Source organism: Penicilliopsis zonata (genome assembly GCF_001890105.1).
Source record: "Penicilliopsis zonata CBS 506.65 unplaced genomic scaffold ASPZOscaffold_3, whole genome shotgun sequence".
Taxonomy (NCBI): domain Eukaryota; kingdom Fungi; phylum Ascomycota; class Eurotiomycetes; order Eurotiales; family Aspergillaceae; genus Penicilliopsis; species Penicilliopsis zonata.
Genome location: NW_019208913.1, coordinates 724,270 through 736,924, shown reverse-complemented (window position 1 = coordinate 736,924; position 12,655 = coordinate 724,270). Strand labels below are relative to the sequence as shown.

The window sequence follows — 12,655 nt, the reverse complement described above, 5'->3', positions numbered from 1 at the left end:
GTCTTCGTGGACAGACAGCCGACCCATCGCTGGCGCAAAGCTCAGGAAGTTCTGTCGAATGAAAAGGACGAAACTGGCGAACGCACAGGTCGCCAATTTTATTCTTCATCGGAAGAACACTGTCCGATAGCAGGTCCATGTCGGTGTCCGCTCCGCGAGAGTACTCTCGTAACTAGAGCTAGAGTGGGAGAGTTCTGTCTTCTATGACCTGGTCCCCTTTACCAGCTGACGATGTGATAGAGATTCACTTGAAGACCGAAGTCCCACTGACAGCTACGCTTACTCATCGAGGCATATACATCTGATAGATAAATATTCATATCAATTCGATAGTGTTTGCTAAATTCGATTATGATGTTCGATACCCTCTTTCCTATCCTGTGCTAAACAAGGTTACTTCTATAAAACAGTGTGCTGGTTAGCCCATCATATCTATCCCTTTTGAAACTGGAGCACCAGTTTCAGTCAAGGGGTCCTGTAGATAACATACTTTGCAGCCCTGGCAGGTACAGCTGCTGTCACAGGTGCAGGTTTGAGTTCCAGTGCAGGGACACTCAGTGGCTCCGCAGCTGCAAGGCATAGTATATTTATATTAATGAAGCCTTTGTTGAATAATAATTTTACTGTTATTAGAAGATGTAGACCTCGGTATGTAGATCGGAAATGTAGATCCTTATATAGCCTTGGTGGCGTGGAGAGTATGCATCACCGTGGCGTCAGCATTGCCGCAGGACTGTTCTGGAACCAAGTTCTAGAAGAGCCATAATGTTGCTAGAAAGAGGCAATATTCAGAGCTTTGTTTAATGGACTGTTGATTTTGTATTTATTTGCCATAATTGGGGGTAGTATTGTGCCATTGTTATAGAACGTACTCGGTATCCCTGTCAAACAATTTCCTTGATATTGAAGTCATCATCCGGTTCGTCTAGAAACTCTATCAGTCGACTACAAACCATAAACTGGTGATACCCTGCTTTTTCGAGGACCGAGAGTCGAAACGCGAATCTCTTACCAGCGAGATAGTCTGCTATTGACCAGTGTTTCTTCAGTCGACGTTATTTGCCAGGCTCCACTAGGATTTATACAGCCAATGACTCAATGACTTCAACTACCAGTAGGTGTACAGTCATGCCAGCGCCTTTCAAGCCACCGCGGTGTCAATTTCACTGGCCAAAGATAGCTGCCTAAGCTGCCTAAGTTGTGGATCGGTTGCAAGGGCAATGCAGCTGCTGGTCTTTATCTGTGCCACTTGGGACTGCCGGATGGAGTCAGGAATCAGTTTATCGACAGCAACAACAGATAATTATCGGTATAGAGAAGTGTTTAAATATAGATATAAAAATACTCTCTTTGTGGGATACACGGAACTTACTGTCCTTATTGTAGCGTAGATGGTTTCCCTGAGAGCTCTACCTAAGTCGGGTCTTCCCCCCGACGCTAGGGCCACAAAGAAGCGTTCAAGCCATGAGGAAAATCAAATTATTGTTAAAGGACCCATTAAACAACCACGTAGGCCTCTCTTAAGGCCCCAAGTCGCTGTAGCTGCTGGCTGCTGGCGAGTGTTTGCGGAGAGAAGAGGGAGACCAACTGGAAATCGCCCCACGGACTCCTCCAAGAAGCTCCAGCGGGCGCCCCATCACGGTCACTAACGAACGTAACGACACCGCCGATACTTCAACCTCAACGTCGTCTCTTGCCTCTCCTCCACCCACAACCCTGCTGCCGCCGCCTCGCAGCTTGACGACCACCCACGCCTCTTTTTTTGCACCGGAAACTTCCCCCGCGAAGTGTGATCACCGTCTGACCTCGAGTCTTTTGTTAGGGCCTCACCGACTCATTCCGGGTGCGTTATCAGCTCTATCCCGGCTGCTCGTCCGGGCCTAATCTAATCTGAACCCCCTCCCTTCTAGGTCGTGCTTGAGGAGCCTGAGAAGCTTGAGGAGCGAGAGTTGATCTCTCCGGTCGCTGTTCCTGTGGCTTCTTCGCCTGCCTCGTACTATATATCGCTTCCTTGACCTCAGAGCGCGAGCTGGTCTTCTGACGTGCCCCTCCCCTCCACAAGTGACCGAGCGACGGCCGACGGGCCTCTCCCAGCACGTGGATCGAACAAGACCAAGACCCAAACCCCCTCCCCGATCGAGGTCTGCTCTCCCTGGTTCTTGTACAGAGCCAGGCAGAAGGGCAGATCCAACGCCTCCGTCCTGGCACACAACGCTTCGTCTTATATATCCTCCTCGTCCGCCTCCGACCGCCCGGATCTCCCCATTCCCCCCGCTGAATCGAGCTCCGAGACCGTCGACCCGCCAGCCCTGTCTACCGCCGGTCGCCGCCGCCGCCGTCACAGCTCCCTCGACTCGCCCGATAGCTCTACGCCGGCGTCCGAGGAAGAGAGAGTAGGAAGCCACTCCGTTGTCGAGCTCTCAGGTACGATCCGCCAGCAATCCCGATCCGAGCGCCACTCGCGGTCTCCCAAGCGCAGGCGTCTGACAAATATGCGGGTGGACTCTGGCGTGTCCCCTATGGCGAGTACAAATGGGATCACGCGAGCATCGAATGGGGCTCTGGTGTCGCCGTCGAGGAAAGCGGCTATGAACGGGCAGGCCGCCGCCCACAATGCGTCCAACGGGGAATCCTATACCAACGGCTCTACGAAGCCGCTCAGCCAGAGCTTTTTCGGACACGACCGCGAGGAGGTCACCCGAATCTTGATCCAAGGGCTCTATGATCTAGGCTACAATGACGCAGCGTCTCTGCTCAGCCGGGAGAGCGGCTATCAGCTGGAAAGTCCGGCCGTGGCCGCCTTTCGGACTGCAGTGCTTGAGGGTCAATGGTCTCGGGCGGAGCATATTCTAATACAGTCATTTCGGCGAAGGAATCTCAGGGACTCCGCTGCAGAGAGCCTGCCAGATGAAGACCGGCTAGTATTGGCCCCGACGGCAGATAAGAGCGAGATGCTATTCTATCTCCGACAACAAAAGTTCCTCGAGTTATTAGAAGAGCGAGACCTCAGTGCCGCTCTGATGGTGCTTCGGCAAGAGCTGACGCCACTGAACTACGACGTAGGCCGCTTGCATGCTCTATCAAGGTAACTCGTTCAAAGTCCCGCAATCCGATTTACGCAAATTCTCACCGTTTCTCTCTCCTTTCTTTTCAAATAGTCTCCTCATGTGCCCCGCTGAACACCTCCATGACCAAGCCGGCTGGGACGGTCCGATTAGCTCATCTCGTGAACGATTGTTGACGGAATTATCCAGTAAGTGTCCCATCGTTCAACCATTGCATATTCACTCGAAGCACACTGTGGGCTGGACTGATTCTTTCCAGAGTCCATTTCTCCCTCCGTCATGATCCCGGATCATCGGCTAGCAGTCCTACTCGACTATATCAAACAGAACCAGATCAACCAGTGCTTATATCACAATACGGCCGAGCCACTTTCACTTTACTGCGACCATATGTGTGACCGAGACGACTTCCCGCTACGCTCGACCATCGAACTGAAGGATCACTCGGACGAGGTCTGGTGGTGCGAATTTTCCCACGATGGCTCCAAATTGGTCACTGCTGGTCAGGACTGTAGTGCTATCATCTACGAGACGGAGACGTTCACCGTGCTACACAAACTAATGGAGCATGATAACGGTGTGGCACACTCCTGCTGGAGCCCGGATGACTCGAAACTGATCACCTGTTCGCGGGATAAGAAGGCGCGAGTGTGGAGTGTAGAGGTATGTTCACCTTTCAAGCCTAACATCGTATCTTACGCATATTAAACTGACGGGTAGACTGGCCGGTGTCTCTTGACAATTAATCATCATCGAGAACCAGTGACTGCGGCTGCATGGGCTCCAGATGGGGAATCGTTTGTCACAGCCTCTCTGGATTCCAGCTCGCAACTTTGCCGCTGGAGCATGCGAGGCCAAGCTCTTTACATGTGGCCGGGGGGGTTCCGCGTCGAAGATCTTGCCATCACGCCAGACGGCCGACGACTGATCGCCAAGGACGTCGATCCGAAACTTCACGTTTACAACTTTCTCACCCACGAAGAAGAGTACTGCTTATCGCTAAGGTCAAAACCAACCTCAGTGACTGTCAGCCAGGACTCGAGACACATGCTGGTGAATCTAGCCGATGGCCAGATTCAGCTCATCGATATTGAGACCACCGACGTGGTCCGTCGATTCCGAGGTCAGGCACAGGGTGAATTCATCATCCGAAGCAAGTTCGGCGGTGCGGCCGAGAACTTCGTCATCAGTGGGAGTGAAGGTGAGAGAGCCTCAGAACCAGACGGACCAACTAGCGTCTCTCGCTAACTTTTCTTTTTTTCTTGCTTCGTAGATTCCTGCATATATGTCTGGCACAAGGAGAACGGCACGCTTGTCGAAAAGCTAGAGGGACATACGACAGGACGGCGTAAGACTGGTTGTGTTAACGCCATCTCATGGAATCCTACCAATCCGGGCATGTTTGCCTCTGCCGGCGACGATGGCCTCGTAAAAATGTATGTTTTCTCTATTCCCCCCTTCACCGTAATTGGATACCATCTAACTCTTCTCTAGTTGGACTCGAGAACGCGATTCTCCGATCAACGCAGTAGCCGGCAAACGGCCAACCCCTCCTTCGAACGGATTCGCGCGCACCAGCGCATTACGATCAACATCCAGTCTCTAGTTTATAAACATCCAACTCAATTCAAGATTCTCACTTTCTCTTCTTCCCCCGCCCCCCCCTTATTCTTTCTCTCTCTATAATTTACCCCTGTATCATGTTGGGACATTCCCGGAGCATATGTCTACCCAACCAAGGATGGACAGGAAAGGGTACCATTATTATCACTCGAGATATATGCAATACAATGTTCTGGGTCAGGTGAGAGGCGTTTATATGCAGTCTATTTTCTTGCTTTTATTTATCTCTTCCCCTGTCTATTCTCTAATTATGGGAGCATGTAATTGCGGGGGCTCGATTCTATTTGTTCGTTGGTCGACTCAATTCACTGTATCAGACAGACAAGATAGTTATAGCATTGGATAAGATTGTTACATAGATAATAGGGCCAGGAGAATTGTAGAATACGTTTGATTTAAAGAGAATTGGCCGAGTTGGGTGGAGTTACTTGGAAAGTTTTCCCAGCTCCTACCTAAATAACTAATGAAGACGACTTGGAGATCGAACGTGGCGTACGACGTAGTCAAGAAAGGATCAGATTTCATAATATTTCGCATGAGTGCTAGGAGTTCATAAGATATCAGTCTCAAAACCGTTTATTGGCTGTTACCAAATTTCGGATATGGGCGAACTAACCAGTCTGGTTGGATCCCCTTTCCTCCACGCTTGTGTATCCCCTCCATTCCATCGATAGGGTGGTGTGTTGTGGCTCGTGGCCTGTTTCCTACGCCTTGTTTTCGTCTGCAGAATCTTGTGCACTGGAACGCCATAGCTAATGTACGGTAGACTTGGACCACATCATGGGGTGATGATATGGCCCTTTTGCTTTTCCGGGAAAGTTGAAATCCAAAAAAAAGAGAAATAATTGGACGGTGATTTAAGACAGAAGATCGGCAACTATATGAAAAGAAGATTATTAGTGAGATCCGAGAAAAAAGAGGAAAAAGGAGTCTGTGAAGCTCACCGTTCATGGGCATTTCATCAATCTGGGTAGAGTAGTAGAGCTCAATATCGCGCAGGATTCGCACATCGTCGCTAGTGACAAAGTTGATGGCCACACCCTTCCTGCCGAAACGACCACTGCGGCCGATTCTGTGGATGTAGTTCTCACGGTTGGTGGGGAGGTCATAGTTGATCACTAGCGAGACCTGCTGCACATCGATTCCACGCGCCCACACGTCTGTCGAGATGAGTACTCGCGAGTTGCCCTGTCGGAAGTCCTGCATAATGCTGTCCCGCTCCTTCTGGGGCATTTCGCCGTGCATGCTGGAGACAGTGAAGTTGGCCTCGCGCATTTTGTCCGTCAGCCAGTCGACCTTACGACGTGTGTTGCAAAAGATCACGGCTTGCGTGATGGTCAATGTGTCGTAGAGATCGCACAGAGTGTCGAATTTCCAGTCTTCCTTCTCGACTGCGATGAAGTATTGCTTGATGCCTTCAAGCGTCAATTCATCACGCTTGACCAGAACCCGGACGGGGTCAGTCATGAACTTGGTGGTCATGTCGAGCACATCGTAAGGCAGCGTGGCAGAAACCACCACCACTTGGGTGGCAGGCGGGAGGTATCTGTAGACGTCGTAGATTTGCTCACGGAAGCCACGGTTCAGGAGCTCATCGGCTTCATCGAGAACCAGCATCTTGATGTGTCTTGTGCGGAGGTGGCGACGGCGGATCATATCTGCAACTCGACCAGGCGTACCGGAAACCACATGCTGGCCGTAGTCCAGCTTGCGAATATCCTCGCCAATATTCGTACCTCCAATGCAAGCGTGGCATTGTACATTCATATAGTCACCAAGGGCCATGATGACGGACTGGATCTGGGTCGCAAGTTCGCGGGTGGGGGACAGGACAAGAGCTATCATGGAATCAGCGGCTTGTCCAGACAGAACAAAGGTAAATGGTCTTACCCTGTGATTCGCGCACAGCAGTATCAATGACCTGGAGAATACTGATCGAAAAAGTGGCCGTTTTACCGGTACCAGACTGTGCCTGCGCGATCGTGTCGCGACCTTTGCAGATCTGCACAATGGCACGGGACTGAACGGCCGAAGGCGACTCATAGCCATACGCATAGATACCACGCAGAAGGCTTTCCTTCAGGTGCATATCCTCGAAGGTAGGCGCAACTGTGACCTCCTTCGAGGTCGTGAACTCCATTCGCTCTGGTGGACTCCGTCAGCACGGCTCGCTCAGTCGCCCCAAGGGTCGCGATCTTTCCTTACCATCTGCGCGTCGGTCGATTCCTTCCGCCATCTTGAAAATGCCTCTCTTGACGGTCAGATACAGTGACAAGTAATAGGGCTTCGAATAAACAACTGAAGCTGGCGTCGTGTGTAGAGGAGGATTGGCTTCAGCGAACGCGCCGCCGACTTTTCCATTTCGAGTGCCACCGGCTATCATCACGTGATATTTCTTAACAGCTCCAAGATCTCGTCGCCGCTCTTCTGCTCCGCGCAAGACCTGGGAAAGCTTTGGACCGCCACGTTGTCGCCAGGAGAGCGTGTACTGCATCTGAGATTTCCACGATGTTGCTTGAAGATCAGAGATTCATCCATGAAGACCTGGAAAGGTTAGAACAGGCCATCGCGGACCGCGTTAGCCAAGAACCGAGAAACGTGAGTCGCCGCCTGAGCTCAAAAAGTCGTGATTTGATTGTTGACGAGGCCTTTTTTTTTACATAGATACGTGAGCGGCTCTCTCGTGATCACGAGGTTTCGCAGTTTTTGGCGCGTATTGAGGAGCAGTCAAAGAGGTTGCTTGATATCTATAAGGATGCGGATGGTCTGCGAGAAAAGGAGATCCAGGCGATCTCAACGGGCGATCAGTTCGAGGAGTTTTACAAACAACTGGATGATATCAAGGGCTATCACAAGCGCTACCAGAATGAGCCGGTAGAAAACCTCGAGCGCGCCTATAAGCGCCGCCAACCAGCCGAAGGGGAGCCTGTGGGCATGGAGGTTGACACGATGTTTTCCGGAGAAGAGGGCTATGGCCAGTTCCTTGACTTGACAGGCGTTCACAAAGACTATCTCAATCTGCCCGGAGTCAAGCGACTCACTTATATTCAATATCTCGAAGTTTTCGATGCATTTACACCACCGCAGCTCCCAATAAAACGGTCCAACAAACTTTCAGACGGCTATTTCACATACGTGGGGGAACTAGCCAGTTACTTGGAAGGGTTTATCAAACGAATCAAGCCTTTAGAAGATCTTGATCGCCTGTTTGCCGGGTTTGACGAGGAATTCGAGAAGCAGTGGGCTTCGAACGAAGTTCCAGGATGGTCTGAAGAAAAGCCAGAAAGTGCCCAACAAGGACCGCAAACCGAAGGTACCGGCGAGGGGATCTGGTGTGCGGACTGTGCCAGGGAGTTCAAGAACGAAAATGTCTATAAGAACCACCTTACTGGGAAGAAGCATATTCGAGCAGCAGAAGCTCGCAAGGCAAGCGGCGATGCAACCGGGGCCCCATCACAATCTACTGGAGCCACATCGATGGCCCACCGACTAAAGGAGCGCGCCGTGGCTGAAAGGGAACACCGTGTCCGATCACTAGCAAAGGCTCTTCAGCCCGAGCGCGAAGCAACTCGTGTCAATGTCGAGCGGAAGCAGGGTATGACCGAGAGAGAGCGCCAAATGGAACTTGAGGCCTTGCTTGCAGAGTCCGAACAGCCTTTTGGGGATGGTCGAGGCAATGACCAGTCCGACGACGAAGGGGAGGATAAGATTTACAACCCTCTCAAACTGCCCCTGGCATGGGACGGCAAGCCTATTCCTTACTGGCTCTATAAGCTGCATGGTCTCGGGGTAGAATACTCGTGTGAAGTCTGCGGCAATTTCGTATACATGGGCCGTCGTGCTTTCGACAAGCATTTCTCTGAAGCTCGCCATATCTACGGTCTCAAGTGTCTCGGTATCACGGCAAATACCAATCTCTTCCGCGAAATCACTCGCATCGACGATGCTATGAGGCTATGGGAGAAGCTGGAGCAAGACCGGAAGAAGGACAGAGACCTGCGGGACAATGTAGTGCAGATGGAGGATGCGGAAGGCAACGTCATGCCCGAGAGGATTTATCTCGAGTACGGCCCCCTTTTTTCTCTCGATTTTATTTGCAAGCACACTGCTAACATTTCCCAGTCTTCAAAAGCAAGGTATTCTATGAAAGCGGTCTATCCATCTGCCAACAACTGCTTTTATCTTGAGCCTCATGGCAGAAAGGCCTGGAGTCTGGCGAGTGTCTCTTCATTTACCGGGATTGAGGTTATATCTGACTGTTGGAATCGGTGGCGCTACCTCTTATCGCTCAACTTCATCAGTGCTCTGTGTATTCTATCAAAAGAAATATCATGATTGTTAATGTACTGTCTCGAGAGCATCACTACTAGATTTCGAACCTGAGGCATCAAAGAATGTATATATGAAGATCACGTGTTCTCGCGATCCATGGACGCGCCTCCTCGTCCTGCTGGAACTCGCGTTGTCCTTCTCGCCCCACAGATTATTCGATTGCAAGATCTTCCCTGTGTCATTGCAGAATCTGATCGTTTCATTATCGCTTTAAGTATATATAATGCAGCCCTAGAGTCCTCATTGAGTTCTTGCTATTTGAGACCAAACACTGCTCTCCGTTGACTGCTCTCCGGTTAAGATAAAGCAACGCGTCATGGTCGAGGCTCCTTCCTGCTATGGGGTTCAAGTTCACCTTCTTATGCGACCTGCTGTCCGATCTGGAGAAGAACCGCACGCTGAAAGCCTCAACAGCGTCAAAAAATCATAACCCGGATATCACAGTGGTTACCCGATGGTTCGCCACACATCGCAAGCGAATCGATGACGATGGGACCGATAAGCTCGCGCTTCTATCATCTATCTTCCCGGAGAAGAGAGTTGATCGGGTCTACTGGCTCCAGGAGAGCTTGTTAGCTAGGGTTATTGGACGCTCGCTTCTCCTTGGATCGGTACGCCGCGAGGAGCTCGACCGATGGCGTGAGCCGGGAAATGGTGATCTCGCACAATGCGTCGAGAATGTCATGCGTCAGGCAGAGAATTTGGTCGCGTCTGGGCAGGAAGTCACGGTGGAAGAGATCGATTCGGCTCTGGATAGGGTAGCGTCACGATGCCGCTTTTCCGGTCCTCGAGTTCGACGGCAACATTCTGCAGTTGATGTTGATGAAGCTTTGTCGACGCTTTATCGACGACTGAGTAGCCGAGATGCCAAATGGCTCACTCGAATGATCCTGAAGGTCTACTATCCCGTGATTGTTCCAATCAACTATACTCTGGGCTGTTTTCACTTTCTCCTCCCGCAGCTCCTTCTGTTCCAAGACTCGTTTGATGCAGCATTGACCATGCTTTCTTCGGAGCCGATGAAACATTACCCACGACAGCCAGAGCGAGGCCTTGCCAAAGATCTGTGTGCTCTGGCTTTGTCTCACCTAACTCCCAAGACTGGAATCAAAATAGGACGTCCCGACTACTGGAAAGCAAGAAGTATTAAACATTGCTGCGCAATGATCGGACGCCGCCGAATGAGCCTTGAAAGAAAGTATGACGGCGAATACTGTCAAATTCATATTGATCTTCACAAAGGTGGAAACTATATCCAAATTTTCTCCAAGAGTGGGAAGGATTCCACGTATGATAGAGCAGGGATACACCAGGCCATCAATCGGTCTTTGAGAATAGGAAAGTCCGATTGCAAGTTTACTCGCCGTTGTGTCTTAGAGGGCGAGTTACTTGTTTGGAGTGATAAGCAGAAGAAAATCCTTGACTTCCACAAACTGAGAAGGTTTATCTCGCGGTCTGGAACGTCCATTGGAACAGATAATGATTCTCCGTCAGTATTGTTGGCCATGCGCTCTATACCATTTTACTAACTAAACTAGACCTCAGGAGGGAGAGCATCTGATGATGGTCTTTTTTGATGTCTTGCTTGTTGATGACAACATTTGCTTAATCAAACCACACAGAGAAAGACGGCTTTTACTCAAGGATTTGATCCAAACGATCCCAGGCCGCGCAGACATCTCGCAGCAGACAGTCATAGATTTCTCTCGTCAGGGTGCCCCCAGCCATCTTGAGAAAGCATTTTCGAGAAGCATCGTCGAGAGATGGGAAGGCTATGTCCTAAAGGGGAGTGACGATCCATACTTCTCCTTCCTAACCTCTGGCGATAGTACATCATCTTCTGGTCGCTGGATTAAGCTCAAAAAGGATTACATTCCAGGCCTAGGTGATACAGTCGATCTCGCCTTGATTGGGGGTAGTTATGATCCTCGAGAGGCCAAAAAGGTTAACAAAACCCGCCGGCTACTATGGACGCACTTCCACGTCGGATGTCTGTTGAACCAAGAGGCCGTGATCCAGCGTAAAGCAAAACCCAAGTTTCGCGTAATTGACGTGATCGGTCAGCACTGCATGAGCCCGCGAAGCATGCAGCATCTCAACCAATTTGGTGAGTTTAGCTCTCAGAAGTTTGATCATGAAAATGAATACTTCGATGTGGAGTCTGGCCACCCAGCCTTGCCCCCAATTGATCATATCTTCAAGACCCCATTTGTAGTTGAGATGATGGGGAGCGGTTTCGAGCGACCATCGAATGCAAGATATTTCTCGCTACGCTTCCCCCGAATCTTGAAGATTCACTGCAATAGGACGTTTGAAGAGGCGGCTTCATTCTCTGAGTTGCAGGTTTTAGCTGAGAAAGCTCGGTCAGTACCGTCTGAGGAATTGTCTCAAGAGGAAGAGCGATGGAGGCAACGCCTGCGAGGGATCCATGCTGCCGCTGAAAGATCCCAGGATACTGCGTCATCTAATTCAGGATCCCGGCCTTCTTCTCCATCTCTTGAAGGTAGCGATACGAATGACACCAGTAATAGTGACGCACCAAGCCCAATTGTGGAGGTCCTTCCGAAAGGGATGCACAGCGTGCAGCATGAAGTATATCCTGGAAGACGTGCAGAACCGGCAGATGGTATTTCTATCTATGTCGACGGCACTTCAGTCTCAACAGTGCCAGAATCATCTGCGGTCCAGAGAAATTATCTCGCTCAAAATGAAAATCTTTCTGGTCATCAGAACCCGCGTAAACGAAGGCTGGAATCGCCTGACAGAGCGCTATGCAAGAAGCCCAAAATGACCGAAAGATTTGGCACGTCTCCACGTTGTCTAATAGCAAATCGATCCGAGACAGTCCAGGATGAAGAGCGTGTGCCTTGGCCGAGCGGTGGACCAGACACTTTCTTCAACAGGCGGGAGACTGTTTCTCATGACGAGCCTATCTCAATGGGCCTGCAAACAGAGCATCCTCATGTTCAATATCTACTGAAAAAAGTTCCTGTCTATATAAGCCCGAATCTCTCATTGGATGGGAGCTTTGCTTGCGGTTCTCATCAAAACGGACAGAGCGATGCAGGATACCGGCATCTTGAACCCTTTCTTCAACAACTAATTCCTTTGGAAAATCCAGATCAGCTTCGACAATCTTATCCTCATTCTGAACAGCCACTTGGATTGTTTCTTATTGATCGGCAGTGTTCACTTGGTGAAGAACTCTCATTAATTGGAAATCGGTTGTCCAAGACCCTCGCAAATGGGCACCGTCAGTCAGTCTATGAAGTAAAAGTAATATTCATGGATGTCGCTATGCTGTCCCTTCATAGAAACAACGATAACCCAAGATCCAGCTGGAGGAGGATCGCGGAAGAATATTTCTATGCCTGTCTCACATGGCGCATCAAACAGGGTCCAAGCACTACTGAACGCCTGAATCATTGCGCAGAAAGCAGTCTTCTACGTCAGGCCCAAGACCCCGTTGATGGCTCTCAAGGTCGAGATATGAAGCCTGCGATATATATAACGTTTGATAATCGCGAGACTGAGGGGCTTGAGCAGCTCGCCTCGGCCGGGTAGCTGCTCCGTCTGATTAATTATGGACAATGAATGGCCTAGACGATTAAATATATTCCTATGGTCAACTTACT

At 50.3% G+C, this 12,655-nt stretch overlaps 6 protein-coding genes across 6 annotated transcripts; 4 read left to right on the top strand and 2 right to left on the bottom strand.

Moving 5' to 3' along the window:
* Positions 1 to 337: 337 nt before the first annotated feature.
* On the bottom strand, positions 338 to 754 carry ASPZODRAFT_129396 (hypothetical protein). Its single transcript, XM_022722255.1, has one exon. It carries the CDS (start codon positions 578 to 580, stop codon positions 419 to 421), a length of 162 nt encoding a protein of 53 aa, XP_022583532.1. The 5' UTR covers positions 581 to 754; the 3' UTR covers positions 338 to 418.
* A 757-nt stretch (positions 755 to 1,511) lies between these two features.
* ASPZODRAFT_157509 (hypothetical protein) lies at positions 1,512 to 1,987 on the top strand (the record flags this gene model as incomplete). Its single annotated transcript, XM_022726313.1, has 1 exon — positions 1,512 to 1,987. A coding segment is annotated over one exon (230 nt), but the record flags the coding sequence as incomplete, so codon positions are not given.
* A 117-nt stretch (positions 1,988 to 2,104) lies between these two features.
* Positions 2,105 to 5,000, top strand: ASPZODRAFT_1378316 (hypothetical protein). Its single transcript, XM_022724388.1, has 8 exons — positions 2,105 to 3,085; positions 3,159 to 3,253; positions 3,325 to 3,728; positions 3,786 to 4,266; positions 4,339 to 4,501; positions 4,560 to 4,607; positions 4,665 to 4,721; positions 4,786 to 5,000. The coding sequence occupies exons 1-7, from the start codon at positions 2,493 to 2,495 to the stop codon at positions 4,669 to 4,671; spliced, it is 1,791 nt and encodes a 596-aa protein (XP_022583530.1). The 5' UTR covers positions 2,105 to 2,492; the 3' UTR covers positions 4,672 to 4,721; positions 4,786 to 5,000.
* A 177-nt stretch (positions 5,001 to 5,177) lies between these two features.
* On the bottom strand, positions 5,178 to 7,003 carry ASPZODRAFT_111450 (hypothetical protein). The gene is made up of 4 exons (XM_022721018.1): positions 6,894 to 7,003; positions 6,579 to 6,833; positions 5,633 to 6,526; positions 5,178 to 5,565 (listed from the first exon to the last, which is right to left on the bottom strand). Exons 1-4 carry the CDS (start codon positions 6,922 to 6,924, stop codon positions 5,546 to 5,548), a joined length of 1,200 nt encoding a protein of 399 aa, XP_022583529.1. The 5' UTR covers positions 6,925 to 7,003; the 3' UTR covers positions 5,178 to 5,545.
* Positions 7,004 to 7,153: 150 nt separating this feature from the next.
* On the top strand, positions 7,154 to 9,167 carry ASPZODRAFT_129391 (hypothetical protein). The gene is made up of 3 exons (XM_022722254.1): positions 7,154 to 7,286; positions 7,353 to 8,752; positions 8,811 to 9,167. The coding sequence occupies exons 1-3, from the start codon at positions 7,197 to 7,199 to the stop codon at positions 8,833 to 8,835; spliced, it is 1,515 nt and encodes a 504-aa protein (XP_022583528.1). The 5' UTR covers positions 7,154 to 7,196; the 3' UTR covers positions 8,836 to 9,167.
* A 191-nt stretch (positions 9,168 to 9,358) lies between these two features.
* On the top strand, positions 9,359 to 12,584 carry ASPZODRAFT_60292 (hypothetical protein; the record flags this gene model as incomplete). The annotated part of the gene is made up of 2 exons (XM_022728904.1): positions 9,359 to 10,509; positions 10,559 to 12,584. 2 exons carry the CDS (start codon positions 9,359 to 9,361, stop codon positions 12,582 to 12,584), a joined length of 3,177 nt encoding a protein of 1,058 aa, XP_022583527.1.
* Positions 12,585 to 12,655: the final 71 nt, after the last annotated feature.

Excerpts from the sequence above, each read along its gene's own strand:
- ASPZODRAFT_129396 (XM_022722255.1), bottom strand. The coding sequence starts at position 580 with ATGCCTTGCAGCTGCGGAGCCACTGAGTGTCCCTGCACTGGAACTCAA.
- ASPZODRAFT_1378316 (XM_022724388.1), top strand. The coding sequence starts at position 2,493 with ATGCGGGTGGACTCTGGCGTGTCCCCTATGGCGAGTACAAATGGGATC. Across the intron at positions 3,086-3,158 it reads CGCTTGCATGCTCTATCAAG|TCTCCTCATGTGCCCCGCTG; the intron begins GTAACTCGTTCA and ends CTTTTCAAATAG. Across the intron at positions 4,502-4,559 it reads GACGATGGCCTCGTAAAAAT|TTGGACTCGAGAACGCGATT; the intron begins GTATGTTTTCTC and ends ACTCTTCTCTAG.
- ASPZODRAFT_111450 (XM_022721018.1), bottom strand. The coding sequence starts at position 6,924 with ATGGCGGAAGGAATCGACCGACGCGCAGATG. Across the intron at positions 6,527-6,578 it reads TGCTGTGCGCGAATCACAGG|CTCTTGTCCTGTCCCCCACC; the intron begins GTAAGACCATTT and ends ATTCCATGATAG. Across the intron at positions 5,566-5,632 it reads TGATGAAATGCCCATGAACG|TTGCCGATCTTCTGTCTTAA; the intron begins GTGAGCTTCACA and ends CTTTTCATATAG.
- ASPZODRAFT_129391 (XM_022722254.1), top strand. The coding sequence starts at position 7,197 with ATGTTGCTTGAAGATCAGAGATTCATCCATGAAGACCTGGAAAGGTTA. Across the intron at positions 7,287-7,352 it reads TTAGCCAAGAACCGAGAAAC|ATACGTGAGCGGCTCTCTCG; the intron begins GTGAGTCGCCGC and ends TTTTTTACATAG. Across the intron at positions 8,753-8,810 it reads CCCGAGAGGATTTATCTCGA|TCTTCAAAAGCAAGGTATTC; the intron begins GTACGGCCCCCT and ends AACATTTCCCAG.